General features: G+C 37.7%; 1 protein-coding gene across 6 annotated transcripts in view; it reads right to left on the minus strand.

The window, feature by feature from the left end:
• ZNF521 (zinc finger protein 521) overlaps positions 1 to 26,164 on the minus strand; it is a 281,501-nt gene that overhangs the window by 115,377 nt on the left and 139,960 nt on the right. For all 6 annotated transcript variants that reach the window (XM_043558499.1, XM_043558500.1, XM_043558497.1 and 3 more), the window contains one exon: positions 15,448 to 15,532. In XM_043558499.1, the coding sequence (XP_043414434.1) occupies positions 15,448 to 15,532 (85 nt within the window). The remainder of the gene's footprint in view (positions 1 to 15,447; positions 15,533 to 26,164) is intronic.

A 26,164-nucleotide genomic window follows, 5' to 3' on the forward strand; every position in this document is an offset into this window, starting at 1 on the left:
AGCTGTTGGAAACATGTTAAACACAAGACAGGGAGTGGTGTTCCAGTGAGTCTTTGCTAGAAAAGGTTGGCAGAGAGTATGCATCTACACAGACCTGTGTGGACGAGAACACACGCATACAACCACTTAAATACACACCAAAAAAAAAAACTACAAAAATGCCTTTTAAAGAATCTTGGCCACTAACAAATTGGGAAACCATCATTACTGAGAGAAGCTCTGAACTAGAATTCAGAAACCAGGAGTATATTTTAAGACCTCTGAAATGAATGCACTTCAAGTTTTAGTTTATAAAATAATATGTGATAGTTCAAATTACAGATTATGTAAAGCAGACTTCTAAAGAAAGTTAAAATTGCTTTTCTGCTTAGAAATGAAAGTGCGCTTTTTTTTTTTTGCCCCTAAACCAACCCGTAACACTTGGAAGGCTGTGAGTTTTACCTGAAAGACACACGTACTCACAATTTTACTGAATGTATCATTACTAAAGTAAATTAAACTGTGTCAATAAGTCAAGAAGCTACAGTTATCTAAAACAGCCTGTACACAGAATGCAGGCTTATACTATTTCCAGGTTTTCAACGTCACATTTATCTCATGCGATGGTGCACTTCCGCATAATAAATCAGCGAGCCTAGGATGCAGGAGACACAGAAATAATGTCAAAAGCAATTCTTCACATTTGGATCTCACCACATCAAGTGCAAACAGTGAACTTAAACATGAAAATGCAATTTGCTCCTTCTAAAGTATACATTTTTATCTCTCGCAAAACACACACACACACACACACACACACACACACACACACACTTTCATTTCCAGAGCCTCAAGGTAAAGAGGATGGCATCTCTCACAAGTGCAGAGAATGGCTGAAGGATTTAGAAGCGATCTTTTCATAATTCTTCTTTTGGCAAGGAAGTGGAGTTATGAGCTACTCAAAATTCATCAAGATTATTAAGTTTACATCCTCACAGAAGATGTGCACCACTGTATCTCTCAACTATGCTGTCAGCATTGCAGCCCCAAACTATTGAGAATGGGTCTCTGGTTCAGGACATCCATCCTTTGTGGAATTGGTGCATGACTGCATAAAACAAAGCTTATGTCCCATTCAACAACACACACACACACACACACACACACACACCAAACAGCAAAATAAAACCCAGACCGCTTTCACTGCAGCAAGCCTATGATATCTGCACTGAATTCGGGTTACTCATTCTATCAACATTCCTTCATGTAAGTGATTGTAACAGGTAAGTAAGTCCCTATTTCAGCAAGTTGACTCCGGATTATCAACTTGTGCATTTGTGCCTGCTGGGCTATTTGAATGATGAGCCGGTCCCCCAGAGCCCTCAGCTCTGACCGACTCAGCACCCACACCCGTGACCCCTCACGGTGAGGAAGCTCCTAGGCAACAGTAAGCTTTCCTGCTTGATGAATTCCAACCTTACAGCTCATCTAAACAGAGCCTATAGGCTTCATGGTTTCCCTTCTTTTTCTTCATGTAGGTCTACGGGAAGTTATGAAACATATTTTTCTAGTCCTCCCAGGGGCAAGGTCAGGGTCACGATATGACCTCAGAAACACAGCAGTCCTGCAAATTCAGACAGCCGGGTAGAACTGAGTGTTAGTGCTCTCTGCCTGGGCCTGACACAAACTATACCATGCCGCACGGAGCAATGTCACTTATGGGAAATGACAAGCAATGGATCAGTGGGAGAACAATAATGGAATTTAATCACATCAAAATATCCCAGGCACACGGCTCCTTTTCAACAAGCTGCCAACCGCAGGTGAGGGAACGATGTTCTTATGCAACTAACCACTTAGAATTTATAATGGAGCCACCCAACTGGATATTTTGATCAGATTAAGTTATAGAATTCTGGACACACCCAGAGACTCTCACTCCCACCACGTCAATATTCCCCCAGGGAACGATTTTAAACAAACATACAAAAATATCTATCTGCGCATGAAATGGATGTCTTAGATGTGTGAGAAATGACCCCAGGAACAGCGCAGGCTCATGTGAAAGACTGTCACAGACTAATTAAGGACACTGCTGCCAAAAGGGGAAGGCTGACCCTGCAGTCTTATTTACACAATTTCCAGCCAGAGGGCTGTGAAGTGGAGCCCCAGTGGGGGCATTTCTATCTGAAACCCAAGGGCACCTGCATTAAGGAAACAGGTGTAAACGAATCCCTTTGCCCAATGACAGAAGGAAAGACACCAATACTGTACTTGAATTATCTGGGTATGGGCTACATGTGCCGACCTCTTGGATTCTGCATAGTGCTCTAAACACTTACTTCTTACTCGTTTATTATTGCTATTATTATTATTGGCACTTGGCTATGCCTTCAGTTAGGGGGCCATTGTGAGGCAAGAACAATAAGCGCTTTAGACAGAAGGTAGTGATTCAAAAATTGCAAAACTTCAGCTTTCAAAAATAGCCTAAGTGACCTCTTGCAGTACTCTGACCACTCCGCAGCAAGCAGGAGGCAACCCCTGTGAAGAGCGAATTCTGGCAAAGTTCTCTCTTCACAGATGATGCACAGCTTAAGCTATAATGAGTTTTTGGGTTACAAATGCTGAACGCATTAATATTCCTTGATGATAATTATCACAGTATAAGCACCTTTCCCAATGTGAGTAGCATAAAGCAACTGAAGCAGCATTTTTACTACATTTGAAACAAGCTGGAAAATGGGATTTTCTACTCTTGTAACCTGAGGTCAACATACATCAAGCATTGCATATTAAACACACCTATATATGAACCCTGCCTCACTTTCCTTCTCTCCTGCTTCACGTATACCTAAAGCTCTCTCCTTTATCCATCCTTCATTGTGAAATTCTTGATATTAACATCTATGTGATATACATCATTTCAAAACGAAATGTTATTCCCCCCCCCCCATTGTATGAATCCTGTGTTTCTTCTTATGAGAATACAAATAGCAAATAAGATCAGTAAGCCGTGCTTTACAGATGAGACGTGTCTCTGTGCAGTTTGAATGAATACTGTGGTCACTGGCTGCATATAAAACAGGATGAAAATTAGAATCAAGCAAATAGGCTCCTGGAAGAGCCAACCAAATTACATACACATCTGAACAAACTACCAGCCTTTATCTTTACACCTTCAAAACTAATAACACTAGTGAGCACTGAACGATTTAAATGTGAATTCTGCCCCACCCACATGATGACAGTAAGGATGTCAGCCTTGCATTTACTGGCAGCACTTTTGTATAAGGATCCTAGAAACCCATATGCATTCCAGATTAAAAGAACAATTATTGCTATTTAGATAATAACAAATAGAAATCTAATTGAATAAGAAAGAATTGATAAAGATGATCCACCTGCATCGTATCAGTGTGTACAACAATATCTATTATTCAGTATTTGCCACAGTGTACCCCAAAAAGATGCTGAATATATTTAACTTACTAAACCCCAACTGGATTTGATAATATGCTCTGAGTGGAGTATAAGCTGATTTGCCCTCATCTCTTTTTCTTTTCCTTCTATTCGGTGAAAAAGAGCAAATGTCTATAATAAAGCTCAATTGAAGCTAGGGTGGCTTAAAATAATCACCATGTAAGAGCTGCCCCCCCCCGTTTTTTAACGTACTATAATGTCATTTTTAGTATTCTGTGTAAATAACCCCAAGAGCACTTTGACTTAACAGTGACAAAACAAAAGTCAGTTTGAACCCTTAATTCAAAGAACATGAAATGACTTAGGTATTTCTAAGTGTGAATCTCTGAACTAATTCACACCGTGTTACCCCACACTTCATTTAGAAAATATGCCACGCTACAACCACTTCTCTAACATCATTTTTACTTATGTACTGCAAAAATGTCTTCAAATCCCATCTGAATAGATGGCAGGGTTACGAGGGAACCTTTACTAAATATTTAACAGCACTATCGGCTTATTAAATACTATAATGCGAGAGCCATGAAAGGATGATATACAGTGCTCGCCTTTTTTTAGAGCAATGCTGGTGCTCATTTTGAACACTCTGCAAGCCCATTCATCAGTAGAACTGATGCATTTTAAAAAGTCCTCATTTACTAGCAGATAAATGTGGTTAGAGAACCTTTTTAGTGTAGAAATGCCTAGAAACCTATTTGGTTTTACTGTGCAAAATTTGCTTTACTCTGGCTAGGAAAAAAAAAAAAACAAAACCTCACAAAACATTTAAAAGGCCATTTTGAAATAATATGCAAAAGCCAAAGGAACACAGTTTGAAATAAAACTAGGGTATATTTTTGTTTACAGGAATATTCATATACCAAAACAAGGCCAAATAGGTTTACAGGCAGCTGATAGAGTACACATATTCATCAAATCTGGAAACAGTGTCTCAAATACCCATCGAACAATGAGATTACCCATTGAGACTGTGGCTTTTGACCATGACATTGCTGGCAGGTGACTTCATTTGCAACGACTCATAGATGCTCTTTTGGAAAAAAAGAAAAGGGTTAATATAACTTTTACATGTACTATATTAAGATATTTTTAACTAAAACTATGTTGTTATTGTTTTTAACTCCATCAGAAGATTTTTATCCTGTTCTGGTGGGTAGAAAGTAAGAATTCTCTCTGAGATATTTCTATTCACAGAGATATACTATAGTCTAATTTAAAGAACCTCCCTTTCCACTGGAAGTCTGAAGAGTGAGCATTATCCTGTAAACACTGTAACAATGATTATCTGTCCTCCCAGGTTCTCAGTGGAGACTCTTGCTTTTGAAAATGTCTTGTGGTGACTTACTAAATTCAGGCTATTTCAATTAGTATTACTGCACATTAAAAATTAATTGCATTACTGAGTGGATTAAGGTTTAAATTTCAATTCTACAGTATGTGCACTAGAAATGACAGCTAAAAATCAATGCTTTTTGGCCCGCAATCGGAAGTGTGTACAGTCGAATAGTGCGGGACTGGCGTCACTGGCCAAGCAGTTTTAAAAGACTTGATAGTTCAATTGAAGGTGTGTCAGGTCTAATTCTAGATTTTAGTTTGAATGCTGCACAGGAGCCCAGCCTTAGGAATACAGAAACAGAACAACAGCTGCACTAACAATTTGGAAACACAAATGGACACAGGTTCTAAAATTATGACAATAGAAAGATTAACAGTCACCCAAAATTCACATATAATCATCTCTAAAGCCTTGCTCGTAATTCTGTTCAATAAGAGCAGAGGATTGCTTACTTAAATCTACACTGTTTTTGATTAGTTATTGGGGGACAGTAGTTGGTTGGGGGCAGGAAACAAGTTATTTTTGTAAAGAGATGTTATTAACATATAAAATATTCATAATGACTTCAGTCTGTGTTTTAAGAAAATCCAAGAAGACACAGCAAATACAAATCTTTCCCTTAAACAGTAATCCCCTCTAAGTCCCCGGTGCAAATGATTGAACCTCTTTGGGGGAAGGGACAAATCGGCTGATCATCCCAACTATAAATTTATAACACCTCCACGAAATGTTTGAAAAGAAATGGGTCACTTTTATTCTCAGTAAATTTGTTCTTCTAAGAAGATAAAGACGAAGAACATTACGAATGAAGTCAACAGAGTAAAGTGGCATCAATAAAGACCCACAAAGCCCCCAGGATGTCTGATTGGGAACTGAACGGCGATTGGTATGCGCCTAAGAGAAAAAAAATGATGCCTGCAATGTTCCTTAAGATCCCCTCTGTGTTGCACCGGTGGCCAACAGCAAGTTCGGCAGCAAGAGAGTAAAGAAGATGGGAAGTAATAATAACAATAAAAAGAATAATCTGGTGCAAATGGACCCCAAGGTGTACTAGTCATCCCCGTGCAACAATCGCCCTTCATTGCAATTTACTGATGTTGCTTCATTACAATAAAGCATATAAAGGGGTAATGTACAAAGCGCACTATTTAAAGCTGCGTGTTTTGAAGCAGCACACATACCACCCTTGCAGGCTGCTAGGGGAGCCACGTCAGATTGTTCAAGGGAAATGACCTGCACAAAAATTAAACTGAGGCACCACGCATATACGTCACGGTGATAAATTTGAGGGGGGGAAGAGGATACGAGGTAGCAGGGAGGAGTGTTTCCTTGGTGAAATATTATAGGCATTTCAAACAAATCTGAATTAAAACATCCTCTGAAAAGGTAACAACCTGTGGCGTGGTTAAAAGGAAAAGATAAAAAAATAGGATGTTTCCTGTTTGAAAATATAAACTGCCTCTCTGTTCCCTATGCTGACTCTCCATAAAATGAACTTAAACAGTGTTTGTAGGTGAACTGCACCTTCAGGTTCCTAGTATGGCAAGAGAAAATGGTTCGTTGTCTGGGTCTTGCCTGCTATAGTTGAAAGTCTTACTTTTCAGCCAGTGCCCAGAAGATGCTGAAGCAATGAGTTAAGGGGAAGAAAGAGATACTTTCCCCACCAAGGATCATTGAGTATGTCATTGGTTAATTCTTGCTCTGTGCTCCTCATTAGCATTACTCTCCAGTTTCTGGTTATCATATCTGAAATATTAAGACATAATAACTATGAAGGTGCAGATAATTGGATATTAACCAGAACATACTTGACTGGGCAGGAGGTAGGGCCCTGCTTAAACTAATCCTGAAATGTATTAATCACCAATTAATGAAAGGGTTTCAAATTCATTTTCTATTATAGAACACCTCCGAGTATCTAAGCTTTTTCTAACAAAATGACTTGGAATAACAGGGTAGAAATAAGGACTATGACCATCTGATGAGGTCTCGCATTAATTCTTTACAGCCTGTTGTCAGGTAATCATGAAATCTATAGTTAAAACCTTGATTACATTTACAAAGTCTGATGGGAGGAAGAAGGGATGCTTTTCAGTGCTCAGTGGCCTTGGTTTAAATCCCAAATTTATCCCTTTAAGTGGCAGAGCGATAGCTAAACATTTCAGCAGAGAGCTGTCACAATATTATCTAAGTCTTTCAGCCTAGACAGACCTCTAGACCTCCAACTTAACAACAGATGTACTCTTAAAATACAAAACCAATTAATGGGAGCCAGAGAAGTCCAGCCAAGGCATGCTTTGTACACAGTAAACAGTAAGTAGTACAGAGTTGATGAATACAGTAACAGAGAAAAACCCTAACTCCATGATGGTTGAAAAGTCATCACCACTTAGATGGAAATAAAATAATGTTAAGACGTGGAAAGGAAACGGGAGGAGGAACATAAAGAAAAGGAAAGCCACGTTTCTGTACAATCCACGTGGCTGTGAGGTTGAGTCTGACACGCCACAGATGTTTTATTAGTCTGGTCGTAAAAGCCCCCACTAAGCTCCCCGGAAAAGCCTCTGCGCACACTCACTCAGTTAGAGAAATTGCAACAAATGCCGTTCATCTTCCAAAGGAAAAAAAAAATCTCTAAGTACATTACTCTCACAAAGGGATTCTAATATCTTTTCATACTTAAAAGGTGTAGATCCCAGATACTCTGAAAAAGCCTTACATTTTTATGTTGCAGAAAACAATGTTTAGATTAATGGAGTGTAAGCAAGGGATCGGAATGACACCAATTCCTCTGTTTTTCCTGACTTTATTCATTTAATTTGATGAAGACGGCAAGAAAACTCCTGTTCTCTCAGGGTTTTTTTTTTTAATTCTGTTGTTTACTGACTTTAATTTTAATAATTCTTAAATAAGCACTCACAGCAGATGAACTAAGATACGCAGGCAAGTAGGCCCTTTTATCAACAATTTTGCCATAGAAATACACAAACATTTCAATGGCTCTTCATTAGCAAACAAATCAACAAGTGATATTTTAATGCATGACTTTATTCCATCTCTGTGGGGACTGTAGTTGAGAGTGTGATGTACAGTACAGAGAAAGGAATCATCAGCCACAGTGTCCCAGGGCTCTCTCCATTGAGGACTTCGAAGCCTCTGCTTAAAGAGTGCATTTAATTGACTGATAGACAGTAGCTTCTTTGTTCACAGAAGACAGCGAAGTAATGGCAGCTTGAAAATCGTACCATCTACAGGGTCTCCTGAGACCAGTAACAGGGGGATATGTGTCAGGAATAAATAAATAATCTAATTATTAAGCCACTTCCTGTCAAGTTAACTCCAATTTGTTGGCTTTTGAAGGCAACAAAACGAGGCATTTTTCCTCATTATGCTTCTCTTTTTATACCAGTGGTAATCACAGGCGGATTAAAGGGTGCCTGATTGGTTTTTTTGTCAAGGAACTGAGAAGCAGCCAACAGTACAGAAAAACAGAGTTGGGTTTAGAAGAAATTTCATGCTTGTCTCCTTTCCAGCTCCCTAGCAGCCCACACGGCTGCCCCATACAGAGCTGCCAGCTGTACAGCAAATGTGAACCCCTCCAACTGAGGCCTACCGGGCCACAGGCGCCATCCTGAGAGCCGTGAGATACCTTGCAATCTTGGCAGGTAGCTGCTGCTGTCATAGGCATAATTCTAAAGGTGACCTACGAAACCCCGTCAGCTCACCAAATGCAACAATATGAGCAGCTGAAGTTCGACACCCACTCTCCATATTGGCTCCCTTTCTTTCGTTTACTGCCTTTAATGGTCCTGAAACTAGGAAATAACCTATGGAAATGGGTCAGCAGAGACCTTTCCTTTTGATGTGTCTGAGCGATCCTGCGGAAATAGGTCACGATGCGTGTGTGCACACGGGCACGTGTGTGGGCAGGGATCTATCTTTTCGGATCTACTGCCGATGACTTTCGGCGCCCTCCATTCAGAAATGTTTTACAGACCTCCCTCAGAAACGGCTACCCGCATTCGATAACAAACATATCAAACAGTGAGTGAAAAACAGATACACTTGTGGCATGTTCTCCGGCAAGTCAAAGGTGAGGCCAGAACCAGAGTCAGTAGCCCCACCAATGTGTCTCAGCCATGGAACGATCCGTCTGGCACAGACTCTTCCCAGCCTCTCTGTACGGAGCTTAGGAAGGAAGGCTGGAAACCAGTAATTCAGCTTGAGAACAACATTCTTCTGAGGCCTCTTTAAGGGCGGTGTGTTCTAAAACGTCACCAGAAACTGAATCTTCGATCTGGCTGTGGACTCAGTCAGAACCCTCAGTCTCAAGGAAAATTAACATCACAAGAAACGGCCACCAGGTTTTCTTAGGGGCTCGTAAATTAGAAACTCCACCAACTGCAAGTTATGTTTTACTCTTGTAAACCCAAGCTACAAGGAGCAAGCTAAAACACAAAACAAGGATAAACACCCCGATTTGTCTGTTAATAGCTTAACACTGACATTCCGAGATGGGCTCAGAGATTTTCTTTACAATTTGCTTCAGAAATGGGAATCCAAATAATCAAGATGAGCTCTTGAAAACTATCTTATTCCAGAAAGATGTGTTTTCTTTAAAAGTCTTTCGTGTTTTCTTTTATTTTAAATTGTCTTTGTTTTTAGGAAACCTTTTCGTTGAAGAAGCTTGGTAAGTTCCTGCGGCCCCGCTCTGTACTCAGTCAACAGCGTGGCTGTGTTCTATCTATGCCTGCGTATGTCCTTTCTGCGTACGTCTTGAATTTTTGTTAAATTGTGCAGATAATTAAACCCTCTTCATACTCACAGTCTGCTTCATTGGTACCATGAATTCTGTTTTCAGTTACTGTCTGCAAATTCCCTCTCTGAACAATTTCATACTAAGCAATAACACTTCATTTTACATAAGTTTTATCTGATGTCCCCATACAGAGCTGCCAGCTGCACAGCAAATGTGCGGTTCTCAAACTGAGGCCTACCAGGCCACGGGCTCCATCCTGAGATCTATAAGGCACCTTGCTGTCATTGGCAAGCTTTCCCTGCTATCACTGTGACCATCACTCCGCGCTGCACACAACTTAAAATCATCTGATTATTAGAATTTGTGGCCCACACTCCATTTTATCCTTTATTTAATCTATCCCCAGATCACACATTTGTTTAAATGTTTTGGCTGGTTTACAAATCATGCAGCCATCTGCACAGTAGGTGTGACACCATTTTTTAGACAAAAGTTACGTTACAAACAAAGATAAAGTCATTGGAAATGCTTTGATGTTTGTTATTCTGCCTGGTTCACTTGGACCGACTCTAAGAAATAAATAGAATTATCTGTGTAAATCGATGAACATCTATGAAAAACAACACCCAGCAGAACGCGGACCTTGCCCCATTACCTACGTTAATATCATGACAGCTGAGGAGAGATGACCTGGCCCACTTCTCATCTCTCCTGTACAGATGGCTATTAAAGAGAAAGTATCCCTTTTGTATGGTCCATGTAGAAACCCTTTATGGGCTTTTCAAATAAGCCAGCATTGCCCACATGAGGGTAGCTTTCTGTTACCATTAAACTGCCCAGATTTCATCTTTTTTAATCCAGCTCTTGATGAAATAAGCCAGTATTTCATCATATTTAACACCAAATGCCTGTTTCTTAATTCCCTGAGTTTTGTAAGCAATCAAATGATGACTTAGAATTCAATAGTCTCCTCGTTTATAATTAATGCAAACTCTAAACAACCTAATGACTTTGAGTTTCTTAGGATAGTGCAGATACACACACACACACGCACACGCATGCACACACACGCACACACACAAATATATATCTACACATAGATGCATTATAATAGATTCATTTCTATTCACTTAAAAAAATGGCCAATGAAAGCTAAGAGTTTAAAGGGCAATAACAGGGCCCTTTATCTTCCTATGTAGAGATTCTTATCTTTGGATATTTCCCCTTAAGACATATAAAATCCAAAACCACTATAGACCTCAAAATATTGGTTTTAGTCTATTGTAAAGCAAGAGCACTCAAGCTGAAATGTTTCAGAAGTGATACTGAATGTCACAAAACTATAATGAAGATTAGTCACATAGCACACCATCCACTAAAGAAATGGAAGGAAAAGAATGCCATTTGTGACCTTGGGCATCAAACAAATTGCCAAACATATGAATGTCACTTGCCACAAAACAGACTAAAAATTCACCACAGTGTACAAAACTGATTTATGCATTCGTTTTGCTTTGACATCAGTGATGTATATCACATGTAACATAACACATAGAATATATATCTTCCCACGTGCACTGGAGAGGACTTGAATCTTTTCATGCTTTTAAAAAATTGTGACGATAAAACATTGAGTATTCGAGATTTGAAGAAAAATAGCCAATAGCTTTCCACCAGTGTTTTCCTATTAGCTGTCATTTATAGTTCCAAATCCGAGTTTTGCTTTTCTAAGAGATAAATACAGTTGCTTTCCCTAAATGCTCTAAGCATCACCCTTGACCCATCTGGAGCATGTTTACTGGTGACTATCTGTGGATTTCCCGTTTTTTTCACAAAACAGGTGCTCTGCCACCTTAGACACAAATTTCACCCCATTTCTGATCAGATAAAAACCACAAAAAAAACCCACCCCCACTCATTACATCATCATCTCTAAGTCAATTTTTAAAAAATAATTCTTAGGTAAACGGTTAACACCAATCCCCTTCATCTTCTCCATCTGAGAACTTGGAAAGGGAGGGCTGGAAATGGGCACAGCTCTATCCTGACCACTCGTTCTCCAAAGTCCATGAGTATAGCAATCAATTCCAAGGATAATGGTATTTCTCCCCTTTGATCATTTCTTTGTCAAGCTGACTGGCCTTCGATGGTGAGCGTACTGCTGGTTGTCTACCACCAGCCGCTCGCAATTTGCTCACTATGTTTCATGAGACAGTTGTTTGGGGCTGTTTGGAACACATTTGTCTCTTTGGGGATTTATGCGTTAGTAGCAATGCCAACCTCCATAGTGATCGAAATTTCTTTCTAACTAAAATAGATAATTAGAGGCTGGTAATTATTGGTCAAGAATTATCAGAGTGAAAAAATTAAGCTTCTCATAAATAGTTCTTGGCAATGTCATCTCTTTATATTATCACATGCCTAACAGCCCTTTATTCGGAGCACTTGCAAATTTACTCTACTGTTGTTGAGCCTCATAATTTTATACGAGACAATTCCTTTGCTGGGTTAAACACATTTAAATTCCCTGGTTTCGTCTCTATCTGTGCTAATCCGTACCAAATAATAATAATAATAACAGAAATCTCAAAGAGGAAAATAACAACAAATATTTACAACGCTGATAGGGACGGGGGAAAAGGAATTAAAGGACATAATACACAATGGCTTCTTTCTGTATTCTCAGGTCAAAAGCCAACGTAAACTATGTGAAAGGAACAAAGGAAGACAAGAAAAAATTTCTCATCTGTGCAAACTTGAAAAGAGGGAAATCTTTTCCCCAGGAAAGCTGTTAAAATGTTTTGTAGCTCTTTTTTGTGTGTGTGTAAAGAAGAAAAGAAACCCCTAAATAGTCACTGGTCTGATTTCATACTGAAACTGTGTCAAAATGTGGTGGAGAGTGAGGTTTTCTTTTTTTCCTTAATAGACGTAAGCCAAATCCCTGATGCCTTTTTATTGAGTAATTATTCCTGCAACCCAGACCATGTGTCCACACCTAGCTGCAAAACGGCACTTAAGCAGAACGTCTCTAGTATGTACCTGGTAGAAACATTGATGGTTTTCCTTTTGCAAATGTCCCTGGCCAATAGCCTGAGACCAGCACATCCAGAAAGAAGCATGGAGTTGTCTGACATTGAAACTGCATTAAACATGTGTGCTACAGAGAAGCAAATGCAAATAACTTGGTTAAAGAAGGAATTTGAAGTTACACCTCACTGGGTCATCTGAAGACCTTGTTCTCCACCAGGTGACATAATCCTTCCTCTGAACTGATTGAAATGTAGAACAAAATCTGCAAAAACACTATATACCCTCTTAACAAAAAGAGTAAGAGGCTTTTCAGAGAGCCTCTAATCCCTCTTCCCTGCTAAATGTCTAGTTGAGATTATTTTTTGATTAGACAAAAAACATACACAGACACACAACCTAAAAATATACCCTCAATGGAGGTATTTTAGTCAACAAAATAATGCTGCCTGCCTCATTTGAAAGACTAAGTATCACACTGGGATTTTAAAAAAGGATATCTTAGCCTCTGTGACATCCTCCCATTATGCATTCTCTTTCTGTAGATATTAACAACATGACTGGAGTTTAAGGACTTGGATGCATGGTCAACAGATAAAACAATTAAATGGATACTATTCATTTGTTTAGCCCTCAAGTGCAAGAGAGTTACATATTTTATTATTAAAAATAGCATGAATATTAAATAACTAGGCCCTCTGTGGAAAGGAATAGAATTTGCTTCTCTGATGGAAGGTGAATTGTTAAATGCTCAGATCCCAAGAGGAAGTGAGTGTCATATTAATCCACCATAAGGTAGAGGGAGAAAGCTCTGGGAACACACTAATGATGCAAGGAATGTGAGAGACATACAAAAGGAAAGGTATAAAGCAATTTAAAAAGAAGGGTCAGTACAAACCAATGAATGTTCTGGCCAAATGATACTAAAATTGGCAAATCAAAAAAGTCCTCTCACTGCCCAACGTTCAATTCAGACTCAATATATGCAAAAGAGCATTAATATTATGGTGAAAAATATATTCAATCTGTTCATCCGAGTCCTGGGATAAAAAATAAAATCCAGAACCAAAAATAAGTTTATGTACAATACAACTCTACAGAAGCGTAACCTATTAACATTTCACTAAATTTTCCATTAGGAGCCAATTCCAAGATACATTTTCACTGAAGCCCACGTAAAACTATGGCATGAGGCAGAATCATGAATGACTGCCACCAATGAACTCTACTCAAGAAATAAAGACATGGAAATTATCAGCATTTATCATGGCAAGAAGAACTCATTCTTTCTAACCCACACACCCTTTCCCCTCCCCCCAAAAAAGCAGCTTTGGAAGTTTATAAAGAATATTTTTCTTGAAATCCAAAATAGAAAAAAATTGCAAGGAAACACGTTATTTAAATTCTCTTACATGTTGTCATTACCCGCTAAGCACTCAGTAAAGCTGTCGCTGTTATTCTACCACATTTGAGGATATATTTGATGTATAAGAAAATCACTAATAATATTAGCATGTAAATCTGGAAAATATAGAGATGCACTGATCGATATTTTAGCTGTTGTGCATTAAGTTCCATTTTGCACAGTTAGGTACTTAGTCTTTTATAAGCAATAATCCTCCTAAAGACCCATCACTTGAAAACTATAAAGCAAATCCTATTGGAAAACGATTAATCAATTTTCTAACATGCTTTTGAATTTATCTTCATTAATTCTACAAGAACATTAGGAGTTCCACTGTGATCAGTAATGATAGTTGGAGCAACCCTTCTACTCTGCACTCTCAGGATGCTTCTGATCAAGTGTGTAAAATAACTTGTTTACCCCTGAAAACAAGTTCAGAGTCTAGAAGGCTGAATTTTCTTTCCTGTCTTAGAGTTTGGTAATAGGAGAGCATGAGGTTAATTGGACTTTTTAGTATTATATCACAATTATTTATGGTATTATAAAATTCCATCAAATGAGGATGAAATAAAAAAAAAACTCTCGCAGTATAAAAACACAAATGAGTAACAAAAATAGCATAAAGTAATAACAATTGTCATTTTAGTAGTAGAAAAAGATCTGCTTGATAAAGTTTAATTGGCTGGTAAAACTCTTAGTGTTATTACTAAGTGCTTATCAAATTAAAAAACATAGGAGGTAACCCCAGAGGAATTAAGGGATAATGGGACAATATGAATAACTGAAAAAATTATCCTTTTCGTTCTAGCCTATGTGACAAATGCAAAATCCCTGCAAACACCGGCCGAGAGTGACTTCAGAGATCTTTACCCAAACCGCTTTTAGAAAGATCTATGTACAATTTGGTGGGGAATAAAAAATGATTACTGACTTCTTTACATGATCTTTATGATCATGATTATTTCCAGGCTGTTGAAACCATACATATAAAACTATCTTATGGCAATTTAAATTATTTATGTTTCCCTATCACAAAAACTCACCACTTTAGATTTTGATACAAAGATGCTTAAGCAACACACAGCAGTGCCATTACCATAATAACTTCTGAAATTAAAACCTGTCTAAAACTCTATGGAAAGCTAACATCCAGTTCATTAACCATTCCTGTTAGTTTTCAATAATGCAAAAATGATTAGAAGTTTAATTTGTTAATCACCTGTGTTTTGACTGGCAGGAGATATATAATCCTCTGCAGAAGCCTAAACTAGCCCTTGCAGAAAATAAAATGTGCTAATGTCTTATCAGGCCTAATAATAGTAATAAAAATCAATCATGCCTAGGTAAAACATTGATGGCTGAACAATTAATTCATCTTTAACTCTGTTTAATTATATAGGCATTGATACACAAGTAGGAGAAAAAGCTATCTGTAATAAGGTTTAGAGTGTCACTCACCAATCATGTGATTTGCAACATGAACCTGAATATCCCATTCATTGTAGAAAACCATCTGACACTTGATGCACTGATAGGTCTTCTTCTGAGAAAACAAGTATAAATAGAATTACTTAGACACATGCACTTCTTACTGTTTTCTTTATATATAAAAAAAGAGCCCAACCCAACTCACAACATTTTTTTGAGATGCTGGTCTGGCTACTGTGGGTCTGCTTGGGCAAAGTTCCATGAATTCTTCACTAAGACCTTGTGGTCTGATCCCAACACTATACTTTTAGTCGCAAACAGTTGGAAGACATGAAGGCACATAATTACAGCATAATATATTTTTAAAGATTCCTAAACTCAAAAACCGAAGTTAGTATTAAAAAAAAAAATCTGTAACACATAGCTGGGTTTCAGAAACCGAAGTCTTCGTAGATCAGGCACAATTTCATTCTGACCAAAATGACTGTGACATTACTTCTAGATATCCCTTAGTGAAATGGTCAGTAAGACTCATGGAATCTAGCTACAAGATTCAGCAATTATCGTTTTTAGTTGCAACTTAGTCTGATATTTAGATGTTTCAGAAGTTGCTAAATACTAGCATTTAAACACATATTTTCTCCTATAAAGAAATCATGCCATACTGAACATTCTAAGATGGTTTTATCATTTTATACAACAGCTCTGGGAAGTGGAGAGTGCAGGATTTATTAATTCTTGTTATCATAAATAAAGAAACTGAGGCGCAGGGAAGTAGAAAGATTTGCCTGATGTCAGAGTGCCCTACAGCCAAGAAGAGAAATCAGCTGTCTTGATTCTAAATGCTAGACTGTCCGATAAAAGCTGCCTTTATGACCTCACATCCTTGGCACTGTGTCCCCCATATGGCTCAGTACATATTAGATGAACTCAATAAATAAAGTATTGGTTATGTTTTCCAGAACACAGTTACATAAATTCCTTTATGATGAAACTTGATATTTACAATTAAAAACCATCTTGGAAAACAAAATAAACCCTTATGAAATAATCCATTTTGAAATCTCCCCAATGTGAGAAAATAACATTTGTAAAATCACATCAATGGCAGTTTGTTAAGGCATTCTTAGAGAATTATCGTTTCATCCGCAGTCTTACAAACTTGTTTTACTAATGGTAGCAGTACAAAATATCAGTCTGTAAATTGTCATTAATTTTAAAGAACTCAACAAAATCAAGGCTAGGCACAAAAATTTAGCATCATTTCATCAGCAATTAAAATTTCAAATGCCACTAATGTAACACCGTCTTGATTACTGTCACTTAGCATAGCACTGGCTTGTGCAACCCAGGATAGTAGAATTCCTTGTAAAACACAAAAGGGCAGGCATATTTCCAATAGAAGGTTTCTAAATAATCTAACAGGCTTTGTACATTAAGCATATTGTGAATTGAGTGTGCTGAATCTAAATCTAACACGGAGTTGAAAAACCCTGACAATCACCGAGGAAGATTTACTGTGCTGAGCTGTTTACAAGATGCTTTTGATGGTGACATATAGAGCAACATGTGTGGCGTAAATAACATCTATCCCTTTTTTAACAATATTTCCCTTTAGAACTAGTTAGAAAATATTTCTTACTCCCAGATGACCTACATTATATATTGTTTATTAGCATACTTCTAGCATTATTCCTGATATGTGACCTTGCTGAAAAACAAAGAAACATAAACTTAATGGCTAGTCTTTTCTCTTGTTAGCACAGTAAAACATACAATATGTCGAAAACTGTCTCCAAAAATGATGACTGATGAATATGTTGGTGGAATATACTAGGACTTTTTTTTTCCTGGCCTAATAATAAAGAAGAAAATCACTTGACAAGCCAAAATAAAATACCAGCACTTACTACTACCTTCAAAATGAACTGACATATTTGGATATCTATGTATGTAACTTTTCTTTTATCATGGAAAGAAAATGCTTTTGTCACTGTTGATAATTCAAATACTAATTCCACTCTTAAGACAGTGTCTAAAATGTTATGTTCTATTCTTATTAACAAAGTCATATTCTTACCTATATATAAGCTCCTAAATTTGGGGCTGATGAAGTAAGAATTTAATGTCATCAAAAACAATGTACCATAATCTTAAAATGCTGTAGCTTGAACTCTGCCTCACCATACAGCCCACATTTCGCAATACAAAGCAATGATATGCAAATTGAGATGTATTAAGGTTTTCTTTTTTAAAGCCATGATATAAAATTCATTTTTACTCTCTATTTCTTTTAAAAAAGCAATTTTAAATGACTTTTAAAGCATCTTTATTATAATTATAGGCTCTTAGCAAAATGTGTGAGTGACCTCTGCCCACTCATACACCATCTTTAAGTAAAGCGATTATAACCTCTGCACAGTGTTGGTTGCCTTGGGGAGTTCAGTCCCTTGGAGGCAAATCTACTCCAGCTCTGTACAGCTGAGTTTATAAAGGACTTCTTCCTAATTCTAGACCCAAATCTGCTTTCTGCTACTTTTGTGCATTTGTCCTAACTCTATGCTCCGGAGCTGTAAAAAACAGGCTGGATCCCTCGTCTAATAAGCCAACTATATTAACCCCTTTTCAGACTGAGAATAGAGGGATGGCATATGAAACATTTTCAACAATTTTCATCACCCTGGTTACCCTCTTCCAGGTCAACCTTTTAAGTAATAGAACCTCAAATTAAGCACAATACTCCAGGGGTCTCCTCACCCTTAAGGAGTACAGGAGGACTGTCACCACCCCCCCCCCCCCCTTAGGACAATTACTTCCATTTATATAGAAGACAACAACAAAAAAAAAGTCAAGTGAGATCATTTCTTCTAAAAGCAGATAACTGTAGAAACAGAACTTCCATTGTTTGGGCCCCAGATTGGCCTTTATCAACGCTTAAGTTGTCAATTTACTTGAAATGCTAATTTAGTACAATTTTTAAAAGAGACTTTTTTTCATTAGCCTTTTTTAATGTGCTACTTGGGAGTGGGGTTGTCATTTCCTGATTGTTCTCTTTTGTTTTCTGATACTGATAGATGTAATTATCAAGGATACAACTTTTTCCCAGCACCTCATTATTTTTGATTGATTTTGAGAACAATTTAAATGTGCCTTTTTGACATTCTTGTTTTCAGTTATACTCTGGTTAAGGTACTCAGAGACTTTCAGAAAAGAGCATCTCATAAATTAAAAAAAATGATTAGGATCTTTAATAATGTATACTTTAAAAAAAAACATTATTCTGATTAACCACCGCCCCCCCCCCCCCATTCAAATTAAGACTTAGGCTTCACATTGAGCCTCACCAAATAAAAAATTATATATACTTTGCAGGTATAAATTGCTTTGATTTTTTTAAAAACAAAACACAAACTATAAAAAAAATCATTGAGTTCATAGTAACCTTCAAAAACAGAAACAGAAAAAACATCTCAGTTGCCACCATTGGAGGTTTGGAGGTGACTATGACATAAATCTCTTATTCTAAAAATTAGTAATTAAAGGCACAGAAGCACTAAGCTTTTTAGGAAGAAATGTAGTTCATGCCTATTTGATGAGGAAAAGTTCTTTATGAAAGACTCACAGTAGAAGGGATGACAGAATTAGCAATTCACCATTTTGCAATGCCAAAAGAAGTAGCCCAGAATAATCATTCATGGCTGCTAAAACTATTAAGAGAAAGGTTATTCTGGAGACACTCAAGTTTTATCCTTTAATAACTACAAAGAGAAAGATGTACCTTTACAGTGGATTTATCTGTTGGTAATCACTGCAACCAAACTACTTACTTTAATATGACTACTAATAGAATAGCCTGGCATTATGTGTCTCTCGATGTGATGCAATGTGGAGTATAATACATCATAATAAAGTACTCTCATCTAAAATGTATACCTGAATCTAATCAAGCCTTTAGATAAATAGTCCAGTTTTCAGGAAAAGCAAGGACAGAGGAATAAGCAGTACTGTGAGAGAAGAGAGGGGAAAAAAAGTACACAAATCTAAGATATTCTTCAACACAAATCAAAAATATTCTTGGCCTGCTATTTTCAAAAAGCCAATGTCATACAGGGGAAGAAAGAGGTGGAGAGATTGTTCTCAGATGAAAGAGACTAAAAAGACAACTAATAAATGTTGTGTGTGCATGTGTGTGTGTGTGTGTGTAAAGGTAATGTGTGGATTCTAATTTGGGGAGAAAACAGCTATAAAAAGGTTTTTGAAGAAACTGGGGAAATCTGAGTATCAGCTGGTTATAAAATGATACCGGGGAATTACTACTGCTAACTTTCTTAGATGTGACAATGGTATCATGGTTATGTGGATAAACAAATCTTTTTCTGTGGATATTTAGGAATGAAATGGCATGATGTTCACAATTTACCTCCAAATACTCAGAAAAAAAATATATAGTCACATACAGATAAAGCACATGTGGCTAAATGTTAACAATTATTAAATCTAGGTATATACTTAAATGTTTTCATAATTAAAAAATGGAAATAAATGGTTAGAATAATTCATAATACGTCATTTTTTAAAAACACTAAACCTAGTCTTGATTAAGCCCATCTCCTTGGTTCATTTTATACCACCACACTTGGTGTGCACCAAAAATTATTTGTGCTTAGTTGTTATAAGTAGCTTTGCAAATATTTTTTGTAGTTTTTTGGTAAGGGTTTTTTCTGTTTACCTGTTTTTTTTATAAATCTAATGTATGAATTCTAAAAGGTCAAACACCATAACTTACATTCATTTCTATAATAAAGAAACAATAGTTTCCTATAATTGTCTGTAAATTCTATAAAGAACTCATATGCATAAAATTCACTTGCAACAAAACTGTAAGAGTTGACAAAGGAAAGATTATTATCCTCATTTACAGATTAAGTGACTCAGCCTAATTCATTCAGATTGTGAATACTATAACTAAGGCCAGTATTATACTCTGCCTCCCACCTACTGAGTTTTAACACAGTTTATACTCTGATCATTTGCACCTAAATTCACAGTTGCATTGTAGGTAGATCTTGGAAGAAGGTTTTTCTTACAATTGTGTAGTGCTTTGGTCTTTGACAATGCCAGGGATGGTCTGAGAGTGAGGACCCTGTCCCTGGCCACCTTCAGCACAGGCTTTCAGTACTAGGTCCTTGGCCAAAATCCATAGGGAAGAGCTCGCTTCCCAAAATCCCTTACTCGACTTCAAGATTTACTCTTTCCTCCCAGTGTCCTGAGATTTAATTGCCATGTTCTCAACCATATATTTTTGTTTATTAGTCCTGCTCAATGACAAAAGAATAATTTCTGTCTGAGAGCTCATGTATGTCTGTCTCCAATCCTGAAAGTTTTCAGCTATCATTTCTTCAGTTTCTACACGTCTCTCACACACCGTCCATTCACTTCTACTGGAACTCCTATTAGACATAGATTGGATGGAGCCTCTGGATTTCTCCTCTATGTATCTTAACCATTTTTCATGCATATTTTAAAAGTCAGTTCGTCCTCTGTTTTGTTCTAGGTGACTCTCTGTACCCTTACAAACCACAAATTCTCTCTTCACTGGTCTCCAGTCTACAGTGTATCCTATCTACCAAAACTTTTATTTCAATGACTATTTTTCATGTCTAACATTTCCAATTTTATTTATTTTTTCTGACATTTCTAATTTTAAACACAAGTACTCTTGCTTTGTTTATACTTGAATTTGCTTCACAACTTCTCACTATTTTTAGTGGAAATCATACCTTCATTTATCTTTCTGAGCTTCTAAGCATATTTATTTCAAAGTCTTTGTCAGACTGTTCCATATAATTAACTTCTTCTGGAGTGGAATTTTGGTATCATAACAGCTGGGTTTTGGGGGGCAGTATTTTTGGGTTTTGTTGTGTTTTGCCTCTTAACTAGCATTAGATTCATTCACATATTTTGCAATCTTGGTTTGAAGCCCATTTGTAGTGGAAGCTTTTTTTCTATGTGCTCATTCTTCCCTTTCTAGCAGTTTTCCCTTTGCTTCTATCAGGCCATCTGAGACTCCTAGATCAGATTAGGTCTCATGAGGGCATTTCCTATGTGTCTGAAGTGCTACAGGGATACAGAAGATACCGTTAGTTGAATCACAGAGCCAGCATATGGCTAATTCAGTTTTAAGCATAAAACTGTATCTTTCTTCCTATCACTTTAACTCTCCAGCTGAAAAGCCCTAATACCAGGTATTGATCAACAACAGATTTTTTTCCAGTCGCCTATTGTAAGCAATGAAGTTTCCCCCCTGTCCTGTGCTACGTAGCAGGTTTAGTTTTGTCCCACAGAGATTACATCCAGCTACCTCTTGTTCTGAAGTAGAATCCAGTGGAATCCTGGCTTCGGTCCTAACCACTTTTGAAATTTGCTTTCTGGATCTCAAGGATGGAGAATTGTTTTGAACCTGACTATGTCTATTTGGTTATCTGTACTTTATCCATCATCGTTATATGTTTGGAGCATCAAAGCATGATGTTACAGAGTCATTACCCAAGGGTGTCTCACGGCCCACAACCCCTTGTATTTCACTGGATCCAAACTTAGGCTGAGGCCCTCAAGGAAGGGCCAGTCTCTGACACAGTCGGGACCCCCTGAAATCAGGATGCTGTTTACAGCTTCCACGATGCTATAAAATATCCACTCCAAACATACCCAGCAATCTTAGTAGGAAAGCAACATTAGAATCTTGTTTTTGCAATTAGTTGCTATTTAGTGGCTTCATAATTTAGCTGTGTGACAAATCACTTAATGGCCCTGAGTCTTTGCACCCTTCCCTGTAAATTAAAACTAATAAAACTTACATCTTAAGAGTTGATGTGAGAAGCAGGTGAGAACTATATAAAAGTGCTTAGTACCGTGCCTACCATGTAGCATGCCTGCATTAAACTGGAACTACCTTTATTACTCTTTCCTTGACAGGTTATTATGGAGACGGAATGGAGTACTACATAAACTGTCTGACCCAACACAGTTGCTTGTCAAAGATTAATTCTCACTCTTTTATGTGGACTTTGAAACCATATTAAAATTTCTTTAAACTAGAACCCACTGATTTCAAGTTTATGACAATTAACAAAGGTTAAATGGATGTTTATTAGAGGTTTCAAAATTAGTAGCAGAAAGAATATCACAAGTTGGGGACAAGGTTGGGAGTGGGAAGGAAGAAGATAGAGCATGTAAAAAGGTTCAACCTAGCGAGGGGAAAAAAAAGCTGTTTTCAAGGACTATAGCAATATACATTACCATTCTGAGAACGAATGTATTAATTCTAAGTGAGACTTATACTTAAGAGCAGTAGCACCTTTACTTGGCAGTATTTTGTTGGCAAGCAAGTGAATATTATGTGTGAGTGAAAATTGTAAACCTGCAGCCTTCCACAAATACTCTATAGTTCAGACATTTTACTAATTTAGTTTGGATATTTTCCAAGTCATTCTGCATTTGTGTGAAAGTAAGTCAGAACAGAGAGGGAAAAATGGGTGAAATGTAATGACAGCTAGTAACGATGAAAAGTTTGCCCAGGGGATTCACTGAAGAACACCAGTGTGGATTTTCTGTTGTGTGTTCTCATGGTAGTTAACAGAAGGACACTGTTGTCTTACAGATGTGGTTAATGTCCTGAGGTTGAAGACCACATAGCACTTTGTGCTAAGAGCTCAGTAACCAAGAAGAACTATTAAACATGATTCCTCAACTCAAGGAGTTACAATATAAATGCGGAAAGAACACACACCAATATTAAACTGTCGTACGTATTCTGCCTGCCTAACACAGCAAAGCAGTTCAAGGCCAAGAGACAGCCAGTGTACGACAAAGAGAAGACCCTTAAACACAACAGATAAAGACAGATTAACATGGTCTACAAGAGTCAGGAAAAGTTCCCTGGGAGAGAAGAGACTTTATCCGAGGTCAAAAATGGGAACACTTTTCCCTGAGCTCAAAACTGAGTTCCAAAGTGCCTGTTACGTGCCAGGCAAGTGTTCACAGTCTGGTGGATATTTGGTGGAATGAGGAAGGCAATTCAGAACAGAAGCAGGGCTAAATAAGATTGCTCTCATCAACTGGGCAGGAAAAATGAGGAGAGAGACAAAAATCTAGTAAGAAAAAGTTTGCAAAAATATTTTTGTTTCAAATGACTAAGTTGCACTTTTTTCTTTTAATTTCAGACAAACTCTGCATAGGCCCCTATGGAATCTGAAAACAATATTGACTTAGACATATTTAGTTTTTAGAAATAAATTCAAAACTCCACAAAGATATACATCTAAGCTCCCCCTAAGTTTGAAATCAAGGGGTAAAAAAGCCTAACCATGTTTTCCCACTTTTCTTGGGTTCTTTTTGAATATTAGATAAAATAGCAGTTAAAATATCTTATTTTCAAAGGTATCATGAATAGAAAAAAAATTGAAAATAATTGAGATTTAAAAAAAAAATTCTGGCCAGCTCTCACTAAAAAGCAAAACCCAGTGTCAAAAATGGGAGTAAGTATCATGAGTTTGAGCCTAAGTTTCTCATGGAGAGAAATGCTTTCTTAGGCTTATTTATCTCCACTCCTCTGATTTCTCCTGACTCAGAATTTGGAAGGCTCTTCCAAGGGCCTAGCTTATTTCCTCACTACACAGGCCACCGAGACCCTCCGGGTAAGAGGTCTTCACCTAGATGATCTCACTTAATGATACATGTTCAAGTGCTGTTTGTTCTGTGCCATAACAAATCTACCTGGGTCACTCTCTTGTAGAGCTGTCCATAAAGTAGGCAGTCAATACATTGCATTTATTGACTATCCAATGGATGATCTACTGAGACATCCCTCATCCAGCACCTTCATTCTTAAAGTGTTACCCAGGACTTGACTACTGCTGACGGAAAACTTCTCCACTACTCTACTGCGCACCGGAAATCCGTGAATCAGAAGAGGCTGAATACACAGACTAAATTAAGGCTGGGTTAAAGGTTAAAAAAAAATCACCAGAAGCATGTGCTAATTCTTTTTGAGTTAGGACAGGAATTTGCTTCTAGTTATCCCCAGTTATAATATTTTGTTAGCTCCTGGTTTGGAAGGATTTATAATTCATAGGTTCCGGTTAATTTCCAACATCGACTGTTTGTGAACATTCCTATCAGTCAGAAAGCGAAGAAACTGAGACTGGGGGAATAAGAGTTTAAATAATCCGTTTTTATAAACATAAATGAGAGGAGGAAAGGCAGAAGTCAAAATTTTTGCCTCACACCAAATTATGGTCTATTTTTCCCATCAATTATTTCAGCCATACATTGTTTCACCTTAGAAATCTGAAACCTCCCTCCCGTCTCACTATTGTCAGAATGAGAAGCTATGGCTGAATGACACTGGGGACCCCAAGTTGGAGAGACGAAGGAGTAGGAACGTGAAATAGTAGTGTGTTGTAACACCATTAAGTCGCATGGCATGCCCACAGCGATCCAATGCTGGAAGTTGGTAACACGATTTACAGATCCTACCAGAAACCTGGAGAAAATTGTGTGTGGGGGGGACATATTTTAGAATCCATTAAGGAACATTTTCTTAAGTGTATAACTTCTGCCCTAAAGGCAAGTTGAGAATCTAGACAGGTTTGTTAACACTTAGGGAGTACTGGTACCATTTACCAGATACTCGCCATAAATATCAAAAGGGTAACATAGAGAAGAGCTTTATCTAATACTAAATCATAAAAGTTTCTTTTTGATTCCCTTAGAATTCGTTATATGCTGTATCCAAATTATTTCAAAGAAACCGATTTATCTCCTAAAGGACTATAAGCTCTTTAAGGGTAGGTGGAGGGCTCTGTCTTACCTATCGTGTATTCGCCGCAATACATGAACCAGCGTTATTTCCACGACAAATTAATGTGTGAATGAGTCCTACTGGTTTGCTGTAACATAAAAATCATTGCTTCTTCCCACTCCTCTTCAGAGGATGAATCCTATGGAGTCCTGGTTACTCTCCTCCATTTATATTTACCTCATCTCACCTTCCAGCTACTCTTCTGTCAAAGGGATACCTCGTGTTCTTATCTACAGAACGTCTCTCTCTTGTTTGGGTCATTTCAGTTACCCTGTACGCGGCCAAGTTACCTTGTCTTTTATTATTACTCTTATTTCCATTGAGGCACCTTACCTCATGTCCACCTTTTCTCGGAAGTTCTTTTATTTTTTTCTTTCTGCTTCTCCCTTTCTCCCTATTTTCATTTTGCGTTCTGCCTTCCCTCGTCCATCCCTTCCACTTGAACAGCTTTCCCACTGAGGCATGTCAGACCATCTTTCTCTTCTTCTTCAAATTGCTTCTAAAACCCCACCTGCTCCCTAAAACTTGTTAGCAATTACGCCCACGCACCCTGTAGGTGTTTACTTTATTATTCTTGTTGTTTGTGCTCCCCGGCACTAATGTTTTTAGGATGGAGGTGTGTTTCCTTGACCTAACCTATTCTAAATCCTGCTGTCCAGTTACAATGTATATAAACGTAAAAATGCCAGGTTCTTTTAACCCCTTGTTTTAAATGCTTTAATGTTTATTTATTTTTGAGACAGAGAGAGAGAGAGAGAGAGAGAGAGAGAGAGAGAGAGAACATGAGTGGGGGATGGGCAGAGAGAGGGAGACACAGAATCTGAAGCAGGCTCCAGGCTCCAAGCTGACAGCATAGAGCCTGACGCGGGGCTTGAACCCATGAAC

Source organism: Prionailurus bengalensis, chromosome D3 (genome assembly GCF_016509475.1).
Source record: "Prionailurus bengalensis isolate Pbe53 chromosome D3, Fcat_Pben_1.1_paternal_pri, whole genome shotgun sequence".
NCBI lineage: Eukaryota > Metazoa > Chordata > Mammalia > Carnivora > Felidae > Prionailurus > Prionailurus bengalensis.